The 19,645-nt window shown below is 38.6% G+C and overlaps 3 protein-coding genes across 4 annotated transcripts; 1 reads left to right on the top strand and 2 right to left on the bottom strand.

The window, feature by feature from the left end:
- Window positions 1-727: 727 nt before the first annotated feature.
- On the bottom strand, window positions 728-5,839 carry si:dkey-88e18.2 (interleukin-12 subunit beta). The gene is given in 7 exon segments (XM_051951119.1): window positions 728-943; window positions 1,054-1,202; window positions 1,856-2,037; window positions 2,144-2,246; window positions 2,381-2,623; window positions 2,722-2,803; window positions 5,816-5,839. Coding segments are annotated over 7 exon segments (999 nt in total).
- An 820-nt stretch (window positions 5,840-6,659) lies between these two features.
- Window positions 6,660-10,682, bottom strand: LOC110960524 (transcription factor BTF3-like). The gene is made up of 6 exons (XM_022207783.2): window positions 10,602-10,682; window positions 9,320-9,388; window positions 9,122-9,235; window positions 8,354-8,555; window positions 8,204-8,260; window positions 6,660-7,030 (listed from the first exon to the last, which is right to left on the bottom strand). The coding sequence occupies exons 2-6, from the start codon at window positions 9,386-9,388 to the stop codon at window positions 6,984-6,986; spliced, it is 489 nt and encodes a 162-aa protein (XP_022063475.1). The 5' UTR covers window positions 10,602-10,682; the 3' UTR covers window positions 6,660-6,983.
- A 1,381-nt stretch (window positions 10,683-12,063) lies between these two features.
- utp15 (UTP15 small subunit processome component) lies at window positions 12,064-19,480 on the top strand. 2 transcript variants are annotated; one of them, XM_022207782.2, is made up of 12 exons: window positions 12,064-12,238; window positions 12,851-12,942; window positions 13,088-13,180; window positions 13,358-13,542; window positions 14,547-14,725; window positions 15,237-15,362; window positions 15,740-15,875; window positions 16,140-16,224; window positions 16,773-16,928; window positions 17,124-17,225; window positions 17,349-17,482; window positions 18,816-19,480. In XM_022207782.2, exons 2-12 carry the CDS (start codon window positions 12,853-12,855, stop codon window positions 19,114-19,116), a joined length of 1,587 nt encoding a protein of 528 aa, XP_022063474.2. In that variant the 5' UTR covers window positions 12,064-12,238; window positions 12,851-12,852; the 3' UTR covers window positions 19,117-19,480. The 2 variants fall into 2 exon arrangements, with proteins under 2 accessions (XP_022063474.2, XP_022063473.2); XM_022207781.2 differs by having other exon boundaries at window positions 12,824-12,942.
- The last annotated feature ends 165 nt before the right edge of the window (window positions 19,481-19,645 follow it).

Below are 19,645 nucleotides of genomic sequence, written 5' to 3'. Positions count from 1 at the left end.
CATATGACCTCATTTCTGCTGCTTTGACAGAATTGACTTTCGAGGAAATGATCAGTGACTAAAGCTTCTCATACTTTGTCCACACCCGTATTCATGATGTACATGCATGTGGGTTTACACAGTATTGCAATAAATGGGATTTTCTCTTTGTTTTGTCAGTCAGCAAGACATGAATAAGGAAGGAACATACAGTAGTTGAGGAAGGAAACACAAAGCTCTTTTAATAGCCATTTGGTTTACACTGCACAAACCACCAAAATACACAGAAACACCAACACACTGATACAGAAAAAACAGCCAAGAAATGCGGAAGTCTGTGTAAAGGTCCCACTGAACCACACTATTTTAAGTTTGACTTCTGATTCGTATTAAATTGTGTAGATTTTTGTAGTTAGAAGTGTCTTTAAATGCACAAAACTACTCATTAAATATAATTTGAATTTTTTTTTTAATTTCATATTGAGTCTAGTGTCTATATTCTCTCTATTAGCTTAGTCAAATTGGTCAGTAGTAGTGTTTTTTGTCTGTAACAGTTTGTCTTTCACTTTTAGTGCGTTTAATTTCAAATAAATAATAAATAAATACACAAATAAATAGTTGGAGTAAAATCATGAGCAAAATTAATGTCATGCTGATCTTCTGTAAATAAATATGAATCAAAATGAGTGGTGGGTGCTATGCTATCTCTTGGCTATCACTGATAGCAGCAAACATAAAGATGAACACATCATAAAAAACAGATGAGAGGACGTGAGCAGACATTGCAGACGTATTAGAACACAGAAAGAGCGAGAGCCGACAGCATTGGCTTCAAATCATGTCAGCAGGTTACATTTTTCCAGGGAGTCCACTGGCTCCAGGCTGAGACCACCAGCGGGTCTCTGCAGCGAACCCTCAGCTTGCTGATACTCTTCGGTATCAGCTGGGATGAAGAACGTCCAGTCTAAAGTCAGACAAGTCACGCAATTAGAAACAATGAGAAAATGGGGGGGGGGGGGGGATGTCAGACATTTAAGCATTATCAGGCTTTGTTTCAGTGTGAGCTTTGCTTACATTGCCATCGTCTTTCAGCACATATTCAATCTGATGCTCCAGAGTGAAGAAGCTGTGAGGAGTGGACCAGTTGGCTGGAGGATCAATGGTCACGTTCAGGTTCTGACCCACCTCCTGACATTTGACAATCTGGGGACTATCAGGTTGAACTGAAAAGAAGAAAAATAAAACAAAAAAATAGAACTGAATAAAAAGCATCAAGATGGGGAATTGTTAAAATATACCTATAAAAATAAAGATTTAGCAGGAAAAATAAGGATTTACAAGTTAGAAGGTAGTAAGGTATGAGTGAGAATTTTGTCTTCTTTTCCTATTTGTGCTCCCCCCCCCCCCAAAAAAAAAAGATTAGATTCAAGATTTCTTTATTTGTCATTTCTCTGTGCATCTGTATGCACGAAAAAAACAAAATATTGTTCCCCCAGTCAGCATCAATACCACGGAAAACACAACCATCCACAGTAGGTTAAAAGAGTAATAAAAAAATACAATAAATATAAGTTGTTAGAACATGAAAACATTCAAACACAATAACTTGTAATGCTACATTTGTCAGGCTGAATTCACAACTGTTGTATAACTGTCATTTCATTTTAGATAGACTGATTATATTGACTTTCTACTTAATCAGAAAGTTGCTTTACTGAACAATGTATCAATAGAACCCAGACATTGAACCCAGTGTTTAATTTCACCCTTTAGGATCAATGTCTGCATTTAGTCTGTGAACAAGCTTGTCTGTAAATGTTTTAAAAGATGCTGTTTGCTTGATAATCTTCTGCTGAATCCCCTCAGTTTTACTCACTGATGTCTCTGAGGTAAAAGCTCTTGGTTCTCCTGAGGATGGCGTGGTTGTTGATAGCCTCAGCAGTGAGTTCCAGCCGGTTACTCTCCTCAGCGTAGGGTGAGAGGGAGTGAGGCAGCTCAAACTGGAATCCCCCATCCAGGCTGTTGATGACCCAGCGACAAGACTTCAAGCCTCGACGGCTACAGAAACAAGACATATCACAGACATGGATACATAGATTTTTACAGACTCTTTGTGATTGTTTTGACCTTTTCACTCAAACTTTTTGTTGCTGTTTTCCTTTACCATTCATGGCCCAGTCCAAGGCGCACTGCTGCATATTTATTGTTGGTCCAGGTGCAGCTGAAGCTACAGCCATAGGATTTTGCTCGACAGCTGATTAAGGAATCTAGAATGATAAACAAAGTTAATGAGAGACCATTTCTAGATTCAGAAGTGTCTTTGACTTTGCCACATGTATTGGTACTCTTTGCTCATGTTTTTGAGAAATTCCAGTCACTCAGAGTGACTGAACAGTCTTACCTAACTTATCCTCCTCCTCATCCTCCAGCAGCAGATAAGTGGATGATAACATCTCTCCTCCTCTCCAGCAGCTGTATTCTCCCAACATGGGTTCATCTACTTCAGACAGGATCAGATCTGAACCTTTCAACTGAGTGTCGTCCTCTATGACTTCGCCATCAAACTTCCATGTGACGGCTCCACCGGTCTTCGTATCGCAGGTCAGTGTGACGGGATTTGCATCATTCTTTTTGGCCACCACAACTATAGAAACATGCAAAACAAATATATATATATGCCAAGATTGTCAGATGTAAAACAATTTGAGATTCGATAATGTGCGTATCATAAATAAGACATACAGTTTTCTGGAAAGTAGTCGAGTCCATGTGCTCCTGTGAGGCTGATCAACAGAAGCCCAAATATCCACAGTGAGCAGGTCTCCTGAGAGGATTAGAAGATAATTACTGCAAATGATACTTGCATTAAAACCGAATTAATTATCCTGTGATTTTGTAGTGATTATTACATATTTCATCTTCAAATGGGAAACAAAGTATGTAGTTAAATTCTTGTAGTTAGAATAATGTGCTATAATAATGAAAAATGACAAAACAGTGAAAAAACAGTGAATAAGGTGGGTCATTTACTCCTTATTCTATTTATATACACATTTAAATGAAATAACCAGTTAAGAAGTATGATTAAGAACATATATTTTTAGCATCTAGTGCTCTTTGATTCTCTGGAGTTTCTGCTTACCATTTTAATGAAGTTATGCCAAGGCGATGCTATAATAGAACGCAGAAGTTCAGCCGTGGTTGTCCTGATGGTTGTATGCTCTCACTGCCCACTGAGCGTAATTTTTATATGATTGCCCACAGCATGCATCATCATCATCATCCTCATCATCATCAACAGCATCATCACTGCACGCAGAGGTGTGAGAGAAACTAAAAGATTTGCTGAACTGATAAGATCCCGTTGACAGAGATGGAGTGCAGTGCATTTCCTCTATGCTGTTTTGCATGTCAAATTTAGACTGATAACGTGTGAGTTTCGAATGAAGGGCTGCACGATTGAGACAAGAAATGTAGGTGTGAGTTGAGGTGGGGGGTGCCCTCAGGTTTTAATGTGAAATGCTGCAGGCCAACACAGCGTGTGAGAAAACAGTATCTGATTAACAAACATGGATACACACAAACAGGACACACGCCCACACATAAATGCACATCTGACCTTTAAACATTTACGATAATTGAACAGTTATTTTAATGTAGGCTCAAATGTCATTAACCGAACACTGGTTCCTTATTTGTTGATAGTTGACCACACAAAAAATCTGAATGTGAATGAATGAAAGAAATTAGGCATTTTTCACAATTTTACTCTCACTTGAATGGTCATTTTAGTGAAAATTTCACCTGTCAGATTAATAGGTAATGACAAACATCCAGCTGTCTTTGCATTAATGATCATAATTCATTGATCTTAAATGGAATTCTGACCCTTTATCCTTGATTTGAATCCCAGAAATAATATGGGATTATTTTATCCAGAAAGAACACCAACATACATGCTGACATGAGGACTTTTAATGCAAAGTTAAGACACTTTCACACTTACTTGACTCAGGAAAAAAAAAGACACAGCAGGACTTCCCCTGACCATCAGTGATGTATGGGGCAGCCCAGTTTTGCTTGGCCAAATGTCAGCTATGGCAGAACTAGCCATTTACCCCTCATGTGCTCATCCTCACACATGCTGTAAGTGGATCATACGTTTCTGTCATGAGTTAAACTGTGTCTAAAGGATTTCCACATGCCTGGAGCCAACATTTGGTGTTAAAATACCTTTGTCCTTCCACATTCTGTCGGGTAAATTCAATAGAATCTACAATCCACAGTATGACATGGATCATGTTACCACATGCAGATCTAAAATTCTGCTGAAGCTATTATGTTACCGAAACAAAAATAGTCGGTTTCAGATTTCAATTCCTTAAAGGAATAAACAGCATTTTTCATGAGTCTGCGTTAGAGAGTGGTTTAATATTAGAAAGCAAAAGGTTTCGGTTCTTTGAAATTCATATTCAAAACCCCATTTATTAAGGTCAGAATTTGTCGTACTGGTGGTGTGTATTTTTTGCCACTTCTGGTTTCTGCGGTAGACTGGACTTGTTTTCCTAAACCTAAGAAAACACAGCTTAACTTTGATTTTGTTCGGGCGTGAATTTTACCAAGTGGCGCATATTTTTATGCTGCCTGTTTTTCTTTTCTTTCACATAAGACAGACTTCAATAGATGGTTCTGAGTCACCCAGCTTCTTTTCCCCTCAAAATCAGATGAATTATTGAGAAAAAAGCGAGAAAGTCCCAGTCAGTTCAAAGCCTTACTTGGTATGAAACCAAAAAAAAACAAAAAACTCCTCAATCTTACACAGCGTTCAGTACTATGAAATTCTCTGAGGTCATTTCAGTCCACATAACAGATGGATTCATCAGGGCTGCCCCAGAAAGAGGTCAACGGTATCTCAGTTTGGATACAACTACACCTGCTGGATTGTCATTCTAATGAGTATCACAGATTTATTCCTGACTGATATTCATACGTCTGTCAGAGACATATTCACCTTTGTACTGACCCTCTCACATAGGTACATTATAGGCGAATCCTCTGAAAACATCACCATTGCAGGTTGTTGATGTTTCCACCAGAGCATTAGTGATTTACATACACAAGCTACAATTTATAAGCAACACGTGTGACAAATTATTCTGAAAATGAATTCCACTCTCACTATGACACATAGCCCTCAAAGACCATTTAGTGTTCGAGATTTGACGAGTAAAAGGAAGGCAGCTGTAACTCGCATTATGAAGCGTAACTGGGAATTTAAAATGATTTGTTTCCTATTTACAGAATACAACAGAAGTGGCTACGAAATGTCCCCTTAATGCCAAATGATTCAAAGTTGCAGCACCGTACAATAATTGTATTACTTCTAAGTAAAACAGTGGGATATTTGCTCTTGTAAAATTAAAAACTAACAGCTCAAAACTGTGAAAAAATGCAGGCCCCATACATCTCAATGCATCAACAGTCAGTACACCTTCCATTGCTTAGTTTCATATTTTTTTAATACTTTGCATGTCTATCTTTAGCTTTTAAAGGAAACTCAACCCTCCTCAGTGCAGTGTTTTTTCTGGAGAGATGCTCTGCCATTCTTCAGACAAGAGACTATTTTTCTTTCAGCTGCTCTTTCCTGTAGGGGTTGAGTTGCTCTGCCTTCTCTTTAAAATAACCCAAAGGCGTTTCACCGGATTTAGGTCAAGTGGCATCCTTGGCCAGGTTATAGTTTGCATTTTTGTGTGATTTCATATGTGTGCTTTGGTTCATTATGATGTAAAATTATTCTGCAGACTGGGAGTCATCTTATTTTTTTTAATGTGGTTACCAGAGCTTCATCTTGTAGTTTCATGCTGTACTAATGCTGAGGCAGCTTCATGTCTTGTCAGACAATACACATGGTTTCTGTTTTCGTATCCTTTTCCATCTTTTTGAAGCCTCACAGATTTTTAGTTCCTCTAACAGTTTCCTTTCAGTGTTGTGTCACGATGCAAACGTACGGACAGGCACAACTAAAAAAAAAAAAAATCCAAAATTGAGAAAGCTGTTGTGTTCATAGGTGTTTTTACAACCATGCTCCTAACAATTAGGCTAACTGGAAATTACAGATGCACTCAAGGTCAATGATCCCAAGTGTAACTTTGCAGTGTTGAGTTTCTACTTTGGAGCCTGTATTTCCAATATAGTCCAATTTGTTTTTGATTGTTCATATAAAAGCATATTTGTCAACATAGAAAATATGCAATTCATGAGAAATACTTTTTGAATAATTTGACTGTCTAATAATATTACACAGAACACACACAGAAGGGACAGCTGGACAGATCGTGAGGTGCTACTTGCTGGATTTGAAGACTGCATTGTATGACACACATTCAACATATTAGAGTGTGTATCGTGCTGTGAAGTCTATCAAATGCTTCTGAATGTACTCACAGTCCTGCAGTCGTCACAGGTCCAGTGTGAATTTACACTTACAGACAACATGTGCTGGTTTCCTGTCACAGCTAAGGGTGTTTTATTCATCGTCCTACGTTCATATTCCTGCGTATCATTGACTAGAAATCCATTAGAATTTAATCATGAATTTACAGAACCAACAGCATGAATTTAACAACATCAACATGGTTTTCATTCAAAAGTTGAAAAGAACTGGTAGAGCATACACAAAATGAGAAATGTAACTGTAATCTTTATTATTCCACTGATAACATTTTTGACGTGTGGCATCACAACACAGGAGAGGCAGCGTCAGAAAGAGAAGGGTTTGCACATTCCACTGCATTAAATAATATTACGTGCACTGCATAGCAAGATGGAAGTGTACGTAACGGTTTCTATTAAAAAAAAGTTGATTTTTGTCCACTTGTTACAGTTACAATTAAAAAGCAACTTTTCTTTGTAGCCGCAGAGCAATAACAGATGAATAAAATGCGGCTGTGCCAAATTATGGTGAGTAAAGAGGAACTCTGAAACATTTGCTGGTGTTCTTTATTTTAGTTGGCCTCGTTCTTTGAAGCCTCATCAAAGTTTTCGACAAGATCTGAAAATGGAAACAGAGGGATAAAGGTTGGCAGACAGAAAACGGTAACATGTCAGGACAAGAAAATGTCTGGAAAAGCATAATATTCCTTGAAATAAACTGACTAAACTGCACTACATTTGAATCAGCCCTCTGACTTAAAGGGGCAGTTTGTTAGCTGAAGTGGGGTTGTATGAGGTTCTTAAAGTAGCTGGGGTATTAGCTACTGCAGAACAAATTCAGCTGTCATCTGGAGAAGCAAACAGGAGAACCAACACGAAAGCCTGTGGACGGAGTCAGCAATGAAGCATATTTTAACCAACCCTGAAATGAATACATTTTTAAAATCAGTTTAATGTACAAAATGTTAACTTGCTGACAGACATCCCTTTCTTACAGGGAACTGAGGCAGTCATATCATTCCCTTCAGAACCACCAAAACATGCTACAAAATGAGTCATTTTATAGAACACTAGAGTCATTGTAAGACTTTGGAATTACAAGATAGTTCAGATCTGCACCTAATAACACTAACCAACTGTGAAGTAAAATGATGGATTTAGTCAACAAAGTCTGACAGCTCTCAATAAAGTAATATAAAAGTTTCAGTTCCCTGTCAAACGGTACTGTCTGATGGTAAGCCACAGCAGTGGAATGACAATAAATATTCATGTTTTCAGCATTTATTAGGTAGCAAAAACACATTTCACTGCTGCCCACATTCATGGCAATTTACCGCTTTGCTACTGTGTTGTTCCTCCTGCTTGGTTCTCTAAACTGATCACATGTCCACTGTAATCTACTGTAATTAATACACTGGTTATTGATAAGTACCTCATACAACCTCAGTTTTAGAAAAACGAAACTATCCCTTCAAACCCAAATATTTTGTCATTGACAGAGGAATTGTCTTACTTCCTTCACTTCTTTCATGTGCAGTTTGGGTCAGGAGATACGGCATTTTCCAGTGGATTTGGGTCACTTTTGACTCATTTTGTGCATCAAAGGTTTAAAATATATCCAGACACACTGTGACTACACTTTCTAAGAGCATAGATGTTTCATGTGATCCAGTACACATAAACCAATCCAAAATGTTTGCTTTTGTGTCTAATAAATGCAAATGTTTCGATAAACCTTTTCTTACAGAATGAGTGTTCATTTGTTTTGAATGTGCTGTGGAAATTTGCTTACCTGGAACTTCATCATCCTCCTCTTCAGCAGCAACCATGGGGGCTTTGTTCTCGCTGGCTGTGAAGAGGGTGAAAGAGAAAGCAAACTGTTAACAGACAGCAGACAAAACTCATGTGTATAAACAGGTCAGGACAGGACTGTTGGGAGTACCTGGTTTGGGCAGAGTCTCCGCTAATCTCCTAAGGCTGGTAAGACTATCGGCTCCAAGCTGGTTTAGGATTCCTGGGAGCATCTCTGTGAGCTGTTTGTTCTCAGCGTGTCCTGTGATTGTAAAAGTGTTGGCAGCCAGGGAGGCTTGAACTTTTGGGTTGTTGAAGTGGATCACTGTCCCCTGGTTTGTGAACATGTTAACCTGAAGCGAGAAACAAAACAAACTGAATGGAATAAATGAATAAACTGTGAGGTGATTATCCAACAGGATGACACAAATGCCCTGCTTTCGCTGGACACTGCTTTTAAACTATGGATCACTTTAAATACTCACTTTTTAAAAATGTAACTGTTCTTCTTGCCTCCTCATAAGTCATTTTTTGCTGATGTAACAACCACTTGCTTCCAATCGATGATACATATACTAATACCATCTATGCTTTTTTATATTAAAAATAACTTGTTGGACAAATTGTGTAACACCGTTTCATTATTTACCCGGAAAATAAACTGCAACAGGTCATTACACACTTCTCTCCCTGCTACCCTGACTTCACTAATTAATCAATTAATCATCAGGTTTTCCAGCATGAAAATGGAGCAAAAGAAGAGGATTCATTTGATCACAATTTGAAATCCTTGTACAATGTGTTTAACACTCTTAATAGTCTTTACTTCCAGAAACCAAACTTAAAAGCATCAATATCAGGAAGAATGCTTGTGTACTGTTTGCTTGTCGTTGTACATAACAGAAAGACTTTGCTGTACCTCTTCAATACCAGAGATGTTGTTGACTCCCAGCTTCTTCAGAGAAAACTGCAGCTTCTTGTCGTCTGCTGTTGCTGTTCTGTGCACAACCTTCTTCTTTCTGCGGGCTGACCCCTAAGACACACCAAAATTTGCTATAATATATGAACCTGTAACCTAAACACAACACTTCTGTTACATTATACACTCACAACTCACCTTGCCGCCTATGCGGACCTGCGCCTGCAGTTTGGCGAGCTTCTCCTGGTTCATTATCGACTCCTTCATCTGATATAAGAGACAACACAAACTTATCAGAAAATGTAATCATTTGTTACAAATTTCAGTCATTTGGAAAAGCAAATTCTCACTATATACAGAACAGAAAAATGCATAAAATACAATAGCCATCCCATTGAAGTTGTGACACTAATGTCAATTAGTGATGCAGAATATATTATTTCAGCGCCCACATCACAGCGTGAGCAACTGTCACAGTACACGAAGTGCAATGTCAGTTAAGTCAAACACATCATGCTACACAAAGCTATATGGTTCTCATTTTCCAAGACTAATCAATAAAACTGTCTGACATAAATAGAAACAATGTTGACCAAAATCAGATATTCTATCGCAGTCTTATGCAGTTTGAATCAGCACCCCAAAACAACAACAAAAATAGTTATTTAAGCCATACACTGAAAATTCACATCTGTTTTTATCCTATCAAAAGAAAAAAAATATGGCAATGTCAGTTTTGTTTTCCAATATCAATGGTGGTACTGTGCCATAAACGTCTGGGTTGTTAACTCATTCTTTTTGACTTCATTCAGTTTGATCATACTCAATGTCAGAGAAATATATGGGATGGTATATGAATCTTACTTCCATGACTAACACAATTGGCAGTTGCTAAAACTGTAAGCTCTATACGTATGTACTCAACAGTTCACTTGAAACATGGGGTCTATAATTAACACTCAGTGTCATACCCAAAAGTCCCCCAATCCACGCCTTCGTTTATGCTTTTTGACGCAAGAATGCGCAGCTGTCAGAAGGCCAAAAATAGCTGCACTTTTAAAGTCTCGACTCGAGATCTGCTTGAATCAGACAGAGGTGGGCTGCTAAAGTTAGTGGCTAAGTTAGGCACGAATCAAAGCTAAGACAGACCAGTTAGAAACTGACTTCATAAGCTTGCTTTTAACGACCTGTCTTAGCGAAAATGTTAAGGTGGGCACATGCTTGATCTTCCAGCATCTGAGACTTAAAAGTTTATTTTTTCAAAAACCTGATGCTTATGTCAACTGAACTGCCGGCTAGGTAGCAAATCAAGCTAAAAAAGCTAGCCTGGGCCTCTTCGAACTTGTGTCAGCAAGCAAAAACAGCTGACAATTTTCTTGAATTTAAATGCGTAGTGTCACACTGGGGCTGTTCGTTACCTACTGAGTTAAGCTGAAATGTGTATGAGACAGCTTTAAAAGGTAGACAGGCGTGAACTGACCTGGGAGAGTGTAAACACGCGTGTCACACAGTCGACAGAAGCTCGGAGAAAGGAGGGAAAAGAGGAAGTGACGTCATGAGATACAGAAGGACCGCATGGCTCCGCAATTTTTCACAATATATGCTTCTAACAGCCTTAATGTCACTTAAAGTTAAAATCAGATAGGATGGAAATTTAATAATCCCGAGGGAAATTCTTGTGCGACATATTACAAAATATTGTTAGCAGCAGCAGCAGCAGCAGCAGCAGCAATAATAATAAGAATAGTAAGACGCAAAAAGAAGAACAAAAGAAATCATCATAGTCACACCTCACCATAAGTCTATGTGCCTCAAACACATCCTTTTCCACTCAAATGCATATGTTTCCATGCTTCCAACTTGTTGACCTGTTTATCTTTGTTATATTTTATATTTATATGTCTATTTGTGTCCTTGGTTTATATGTGTATTTGTTCCTGCAGGCGACTCTTGGCCAGATCATGTTTGCAAATGAGAACTGGTACTCAAACATTTTTACCAGGTACAAGAAAGGTCAAATAAAATAAAAAATAAACAAAATAATCAAGATAATATATTCAGAATAAATGTAGTCCCTACAATAGCAAAGTGTTAGGAATACAAAAAAGCTAAAATAAAGTAGAAAAATAATAATGCTGGTAATGATCCTGAAATTTCTTATCTTCCAGTGTTAAACTGTTTTTTTGTTTACAGTTGTAGCTAAATTTTTAAAATAAACATTAGCAATTATTTATTTACAATTCTACAGTTACAGCATACTTCAATTAATTTATATATTTAATCATTTTGACTTTATCATTATTTTTGATTAATTTAATCATCCTTTATCTGTCTTTTAAAAATAAATGCAGCAGAAATGCATTAAAAAGCTTTTTGTTTAAATTAATTGATTGCTTTGGTGTGCATTAGTCTCTAAATCTATTCTTGCCATCCTATGTTTTCTCAGTTGCAGGTAAATAACAAAACACTACAGACTGAACAAATGGGTTTTTAGCTTACATCTATCACAAAAGGTATTTAATATTCATTATAAATAGTAATTTTAGAAATATTTCATAATTCCACTTCCTTTTCCGAAATTTGGTTGTGTTTGTTTAATAATGTCTCAAATAGTAATTTTATCTTTTTTTAATGCAACTTGTTATGGGTTGTTAAAAATTCGGGTTACTACTGTAAAAGAGAATTGTTCACTTTGTTTGGTTTGTTTGAAAAGATACATGTAAATAAACTTTGATTGATTGATAATTTTTTTCTGAATAACCTTCAGTTATTTTTGAAGCTTATCTTGAATATTTTTTGGTTGTTTGTGTAGTTTTTTTTGCTTTAGATTGGATAATTCTCAAAAATATGAACTGAAGTGACTCATTCTGTTTACCTGACGGTGGAGGGCAGCATTACGCTTCGTGACGTCCAGTCTGCCGTCAATATAGTCAAAGAAGAAGAAGACATAGTGACGTTTATAGTCATGGCGTCCTCCTATGCACCGAGATGCAACGTGATCACTCGTTAAAATGAGCACCTTTTGGTTTACTTAAACAAACCAATCTCAGTATCATCTAATTTCAGCAGATCATACCTGAAATAAAAGTTGGCACTCCTGGACGTTTCCGTTCAAAGGTGAGAATCAGCAGAACGCAGTTTAGTAGAACATGCTAGCCGGCTAAAGCTCACATGCTAACTAAGTTGTGCTGTGTTGAACACGTTGGGTCGCAGTCTGTCCAATAAGTTGCTTTTCATTTCAAATCTGGAACGATATTTGTAGCTATTGGGAAAATAATGAGCTTAGCTGTTTTTATTTTTAAAATATTTTGGGCAAAATCAGAACTGCTTTATAATGAAGCAGCTACCTTTTGTAAGTTTAATTTTATAGTTTGGTGGATTCTGATGCTGTTTTGAAAAACAGTTTAATGTGAACTGTATCATTCTGTCTGTGTGCAGATTATGTTCTGGTGGATCAAAACAATATTTGTTTACCATGTTTTTGACGTGCATAATTTTGTATCACTCCCCGAAGATTTTGCCTGTCATATTTTTGAATCTTTGACAGAAAAGTACAGAACATTTATATGGATTTGAATGTTATTGACCTGCACTGCAAAGTTTGTAGTACTCACAAGGTTTAGGAGGTTACATAACCCAGATATCATAGCTCTAATATAAATATTAATAAATATTCAAGTTTGCGTTTTTGTATCCCCACAGATAAAAACTGTTGTGTGAACTTCACAGAAATGGCTTCATTTAAACCTACAAAAATCCCAGTTTACCCAAAACTAGGAGAGAAAGTCACACAAGACACACTCTACTGGAAAAACTACAAAGTAAGTCTCTACTGCTGTATACTGTTTTAATATGACTATAAACTAATGAATGTCTTATATTCTGCTCTGTCTCAGAGTTGAAATAAATGTATCTTTATTGTTGTTGCTCAGTCTCAGCAATATGCATTTGTTCTCCCTCTTACAGGCACCAGTCCAGATAAAAGAATTTGGAGCCATCACAAACATAGACTTCTCCCCCGTGACTCCACATAATTTTGCCGTGACTGCATTCACACGAGTATGTTGCCTTTACTTGTATTCATTTAGATTACTTGTATTCACTGAGTTTGATCTGTGTATATTTTGTAGATAATTCTGGTTCAAGTCAGTTCATTCCTTGATGAGTAATAAAGAAATAAATATTCAACATTTTTTTTATGATTTGTTCTCATCCAAACACTTGTTTTTTTTACAGATCCACATTTATGGGCCATCCTCCCAGGAGCCTGTCAAGACATTTACGCGCTTTAAGGACACTGCATACTGTGGCAGGTTCAGGTCAGATGGTCAGCTGCTGGTGGCAGGATGCGAGGACTCTGTCGTCCGGCTGTTTGACGTCAGCGGCAAGGTGGCACTCAGGATGTTTAGAGGACACACAAAGTATGTATCATACATGTCACTGTCTGATTATGTTTTAGTTGTCCTGTCCTAGACTGAATACTGAGTGTTCCAAAATGGTCCTGCTACATCTTGAGCACCTGCAGAGATTATGTTGGTTAAGTTAGTAGGAAATGTGTGAAAAGTCAGTCTCAGGCTAGAGCTGTGCTGCTGTTGGTGAGAGAACAAATCCTTTCTCCACTTTAAGTTGAATTTTCTTCCTTGGATGAGTAAAGATTTGCTGAAAATGCATTGAATACCCATGTGTCTTCTGTTTTTGTCAGTATCATTTTGCTAATCTTTAGCAAATTAAGGAAAATCAATAAGAATGTTACTTTTTTCTTGGCACCGTGCTCATTTCTGCTGTGAAGTCAAGATAACTTGACTTCTTTTTGGCTCTTGAAGATGATTTACCTCGCATCTAAGGTTCTTCCTCAGCTTTGACTGACAGGGAATTTTAAGTGTTTCCTTAACGTTAGTTAATGCGAGTTTTGGGTGGGGAAGGACATTCAGGGGACCTGAAATGAATATTTGGAACTCCCCACCAGTTTGAACTGAGAAAACCCTTGGATGAGAAAAAAATCCTCAAGAACCAAGGAGTTGCCTTCGATTTAAGCAATTAGACTTTAGTAATCAAATGTGACAATTCTGTTGAGCCTTTCGCAGCTTAATTACTACTGCATAATATAATTTGAATTTCTACGTCTTCTCTCAATTTGCAGAACCAGTTTCAGTAAGTTTACACACTGCATAGAACGGCCATCAAACTACAAAATATCTTTCATTCTAAGCTGCTGTCCTGCTCAAGAGTGCAGGAGACTAAGCAACAGTGTTGTTTGGAGTTGTGTAGTGATGGAAATGTTGAATGATGAAATCTTGAGTGATCCATCGACTGAAGTTCATGATGATCGCAAGAATTCTGACAACATGTGAGCTGTCTCACTGACTCATACGTTTCTGATCATGGACTGGTGGTAAAATTGTCTCTTATTTTATTTTTTTCTCAGGGCTGTACATGTGACAGACTTCACCTCAGACCGTTATCAGATCCTCACAGGGTCAGATGACTACACCTGCCGACTTTGGGACATCCCAAATGCCACTGATCTAAATGTCTACCAAGAACACACAGATTACATTCGTTGTGGTGTCACAAGCAAACTCAACAGAGACCTTTTCATTACTGGTGAGATGGAAGCTCAGTTTTTTTTCAAATGAAATGGAACTAGCGTAAGGGGATTATCAGAAGGTCACTTCTTGGCCCGTCAGTAATGATGTCTGGTGTTTCCTTGGATTATCTTTTTCCCAGCCAGGAAGCCATTTGTCACAGAAAATCTACTAACATTTAGCTTTTGAAAGGTAATATGGACCACCAGGTTTATGATGTGTTAGCAGCACATATGTAGCACTACAGGCTGCAGGAATGATCTTGCATGTTTTCTTCATAAAGCAACAAATATGAAAAAATTAGTAATCACAAAAGTCTATATTTAAGGGAAAAAAAGTAAATGATACAACTAGAAAAACTAATTAATATGCAAAGTCAGCGTCTACAGCAGAAACAAACAAAGTAAGTAATCACACACCAAATGCTACTCTTGATTTGTTGAATCCGTGCCACTGCAGGTGGAAGGATGCATGCCATAGAGAAAAAGTTTGTTCTGTGTTTGTGTAATTATCAATATATATTTTCTTAGGATCATACGACCACACACTGAAAGTGTTTGATGCCAGAGTGGATAAGAGTGTGATGACCATGGACCACGGCCAGCCAGTAGAGAGCCTCCTGCTCTACCCCTCTGAGGGACTCCTGGTCTCTGCAGGTAGTCGCCAGTATAATCATGTTCAGACAACGCATCCAGAAAATGTGTTGACTTGTCTCAACAGCGTTTAAGCGTTTTATGATCAGCTGTCTCGTTCAGCCTTAAACAGGTTGATGTGTAGGACATAACACAAGTAGGAAAGCTTAAAATCGTTTTAGGCCTAGACAAACTAGGACCAATAAGGCAGACAACAGCGTTTAAGTCCATTTTATGCTTCATTGTTATTCCAGTTGAGACAAACCTAAAATACTTCTTCTTGCACCACTGCCTTTATGAAAATTACTGCATTTATACACACATTGGATTTCGTATTTACCTATCCAGTTGGTTCATAAAAAAAATGAATTCCCAATTTTTTTTTTTATCCCTCTCTTTAGGTGGACGCTATGTGAAAGTGTGGGATCTGCTAAAAGGAGGCCAGCCGCTGGTTTCACTGAGGAACCATCACAAAACTGTCACCTGTTTGGCACTCAGCAGCAACGGACAGAGACTGCTGTCAGCCTCTCTGGACAGGTACCTGCACAGCTGTATGTGGAGGAAGCATTTCTAACATAGCAGGCAAATAAAAACAGTCTGCTGTGAAAAAATTAAAATGTGGAGCTCAGAGGCCACTGTGTCTGTCTGGGCAGCTGAGGACTTGATGAATTGTATTTCTAGGAACAGTCCTGTGTGCACAAGGTGTCCATGCAAACTGCTCTGATTGGACCACCCTGTGTAAACTAAAGCTGAACAAATGAATGGATTTGACGTAATGCAGAGCCTCTGTTTGTCTTTCAGGCATGTAAAGGTGTACAGCACAACAAACTACAAAGCGGTCCACAACTTCGACTATGCTGCCTCTATCCTCAGTCTGGCTTTGGCTGTAAGAAACACACTCATTATTATGTGATTGTTAGTTATAGTCATCCATTGTGGGAAGCACCTTATTTGACCTACTTTGGTCTGTAAACTTAAAAAAAAAAAAAACAGAGCGAGCTGTGATTTGAGAGATCAGCTCTGCAAAGATAGGTTCAGTTTCTGAGGCGGCCTGCAGAAATATCAGGCACTGCTTGTGAACTAAATCAAAAGCAGATGAGACAGTACATCCTCTCCTCTTGGTTTGGGCTTTCTAGAGCACAGTGTGCAACCTCCGATAGTGAACTCATAAAGGGTTTCTTCACTTTGGCCTTTATGCACTTTTCTCTTCCAATCATCACAAAAAGAAACTCTGTCACAGCTTTAACCAGCAAAATGAATATTAATGTTTTTTTATTCCAAGTTTATGATATTCCACTATATTGCTGCATCAGTCATAGCTCAGTCTGAAATGAACTTTGTTAGAGCTGCTCCTAAAAGCGATGTGTCTGTGTGGAGGGAGGAAATAAATCTTAAGTTCTCGTAGTAGAACTATAAATGTGTTCTTCTCCTCAGCCGGATGACCAGTCCATTGTGGTGGGAATGACCAACAGTATGCTGAGTATCAAACACAGGAAAAGTCCTGAAGAGTCGAGGGAAATAAGTGGCCAGCAGAGGCGGCGACCGTCATACCGTGTTTTTGTGAAAGGGAAGAATTACATCCCTAAACAGGTGAGCTTATATTCAGTTAAATGTAGCAGCTTTAGTCAACAGTGTGAGATGGGATGTTTCCTGCTCAGTTATTATGTTTGAAAAGTCAAACTGTCTGATGTTCGCTGAATCCTGTTCTTTCTGCTTGCTCCGAAATTTGTATAAGTTTTTTTTTTTCCCCCTGAGCATTTCTTTCTTCCTTCCTTCCTTTTCTAGGATGATTATCTTGTCAGTAAGCCAGTGAAACAATATTTGGCCAAATATGACAAACAGCTCAAGAAATTTAATGTGTCCAAGGCTTTGGATTGCGCTCTGGAGGTATGCCTTTCATGCTTCTGTAGCATGAGCAGCAAGATCGCAAATTTCTCAAGATTCCGTCTAGTTTTCATGCTGCCCTTTTCCGGTTTGTTAACGCACAAGCGGGATTCATTTTGTTTCTAGAAATGGATAAGACTGCGAAACCCTGAGGTTCCATTGGCTGTTATGAAAGAGCTGGATCGAAGAGGAACGCTGAAGAATGCACTGGCAGGAAGAGATGAACAGCAGCTCTCTCGGTTACTCAGCTTCCTCATAGGGTAAGACGCAAATAAAACTGTGTTGCTCAAGCAGACTTTATCGGGATCTCGCCATCACCGACGCGCCAAAACATTATGATCCCTCACAGATGAAATGAATAAGTTGAAACAACAGCAGCACATATCAAGATCTGGTTCTGCAGTTGGTTTGTGCAGTCATCAGGCTGGATGTAGAGGAGCCAAGGAGATTTGTTGGAACCACTGTGACCTGTGGTACCTCCAGCTTCCAACTCAAAAGGGCCATATTACATAAAATTGAGTTTTTCGTTGTTTTCGATTTTACATCTACATGTCCAGAAAGGCACAAAAAGGAGAAAAGATCCTCTCTTCCTTTCCTTACTTTCTCCACAGATCAGGAAATGTTTCTCTCATGCTGTTGTGCCATGGTTTCTTCTCCTTCTCTGGGTTCCTCTCTGCCAATCCCAGTCTTCATCCTAAGGCCTAACTTAACCCACACCACAATATATAATACACAATAAATATTTGTTCAGTGCGTGAGTTCATCAAGGATTGGAATGGTATGAAAAGGAAATAAGGAATACGCTTTCAAGACGACACTGAATCGGCAGCTCAGTAGTTCGTTCCCTGTTGGTGACATTAGTGTTCATACATTTTAAGAAACTACCAAAAATCAGGAAAATCATGGACATCTGTATATCCTGTTTGACTGAACAGCTCCACAAACTTGATACACAACAGCAAGTAGCCAGCTGTTGTCAGTGACAGATTCCGAGTTGTTTTCTTCCCTACATAATCAGCGCTTGGTTTGTGTACATTTTGTCCGAGATGGAGCAGCCATGCTAATATATCGCCAACTATAACCAGTCCCTGAAATAATGTCATGGAGAAGTCAATGTCAGAGCCCCCAGGAAGATGACAGTGGGATTGCTTTGAGCTCTTACCTGGAATGTGCCTCAAAAACTGAGTGTTAAAATTGGGTTTGGATCACTCACAGAACAGCTGAACTTAAAGCTGCACACTGAAACCACAACTAGAAGCAACAAAAGCGTGGTAGCATGAATAATCTGTGCAGTATTTTAGGTAACACTTGAAATACACATTGTAGGCACACATGAGGCTAACTTTAGCTTGATTAAAATGAGTATAATAGGGGACCTTTAAATAACAAATATTCTGCTCCTAACACCTTAGGTCGGAGCTGTTTTGGTGTCACATGAAGGACCAACAACATATTAGGCAGGGGTGCTCATAATGTTTTGGCTCATCACTGGAATGTGGTGTTGTATGATTTTTAGTTAGGCTGTGTGCGTTTCTGTGTCAAATCATGCACAAAACATTGCCAAGTCATTGCATTATTCTGCTTCTTCTCCAGGAACTTGGTTGATGTGAGGTTCGCTCCTGTGCTTGTAGTAGCAGCTGAGATGATCCTGGACATCTATCGGTCGATACTGGGCCAGTCACCAGTCATAGACCGACAGCTGCTGCGTATGCAGGAACTGCTGGAGCGAGAGATAGACTACCAGAAGGAACTTGTGGAGGTTCTGGGCATGTTGGACACAATGTTTGCGTCCTCCCTCCCGAAGATGGAGGTCCCGTGTTCTAGTGTCAGCAGGTCCAACGGACTGTCTCAGGGAGAAGCAAGTACCTCAAGACCACAGCCTCAAGTCACCTGAGACTTACAGAGGGGAACAACTGCTTCAGACTGGGTTACAGTGCCTTTACAGCCCTTTTGAAACATCAGACACACACTTCCTGACATGACAGGCTACATGTCATAAACTTCAGACAGAAATATTTTGATATAGGTTTTAAGAGACTGTGTTCTAGGGATGTTCTTATTCAAAGAGAACATGCATTTACTGTATGAAGAATCTCTGAATGTGTGGATGTAAAGCAAAGCATTGCTTTTGTCAGTCTTGTAATTACATTTTCAATTTGTAAATGTGTGTGTGTGTGCTTGAGTGTGTGAATGAGTTCACATTGAATATCTGATATTGTTTTATAAGCAGATAAAAATAAATCTTTGTCATATTGCAACTGTGTGATTGGAACTGTGTTCTAACAGGTGGAAAAATGGGGTCACTTGTGTGGTTAGTAAATTTCCACAGATGGTGAAGGTTCAAAGATTTTCTCTGCTACTCTTCTTCCACTGGAGGTCGCTGTATCCTCAAAGAAACTGAACTTTCACTTGGAGGGAGGAAT

The sequence above is a fragment of the Acanthochromis polyacanthus genome, chromosome 7 (assembly GCF_021347895.1).
Source record: "Acanthochromis polyacanthus isolate Apoly-LR-REF ecotype Palm Island chromosome 7, KAUST_Apoly_ChrSc, whole genome shotgun sequence".
NCBI classification, from domain to species: domain Eukaryota; kingdom Metazoa; phylum Chordata; class Actinopteri; family Pomacentridae; genus Acanthochromis; species Acanthochromis polyacanthus.
The sequence above is the reverse complement of the archived record's forward strand: the minus strand, read 5'-3'. Positions and strand labels throughout refer to the sequence as shown.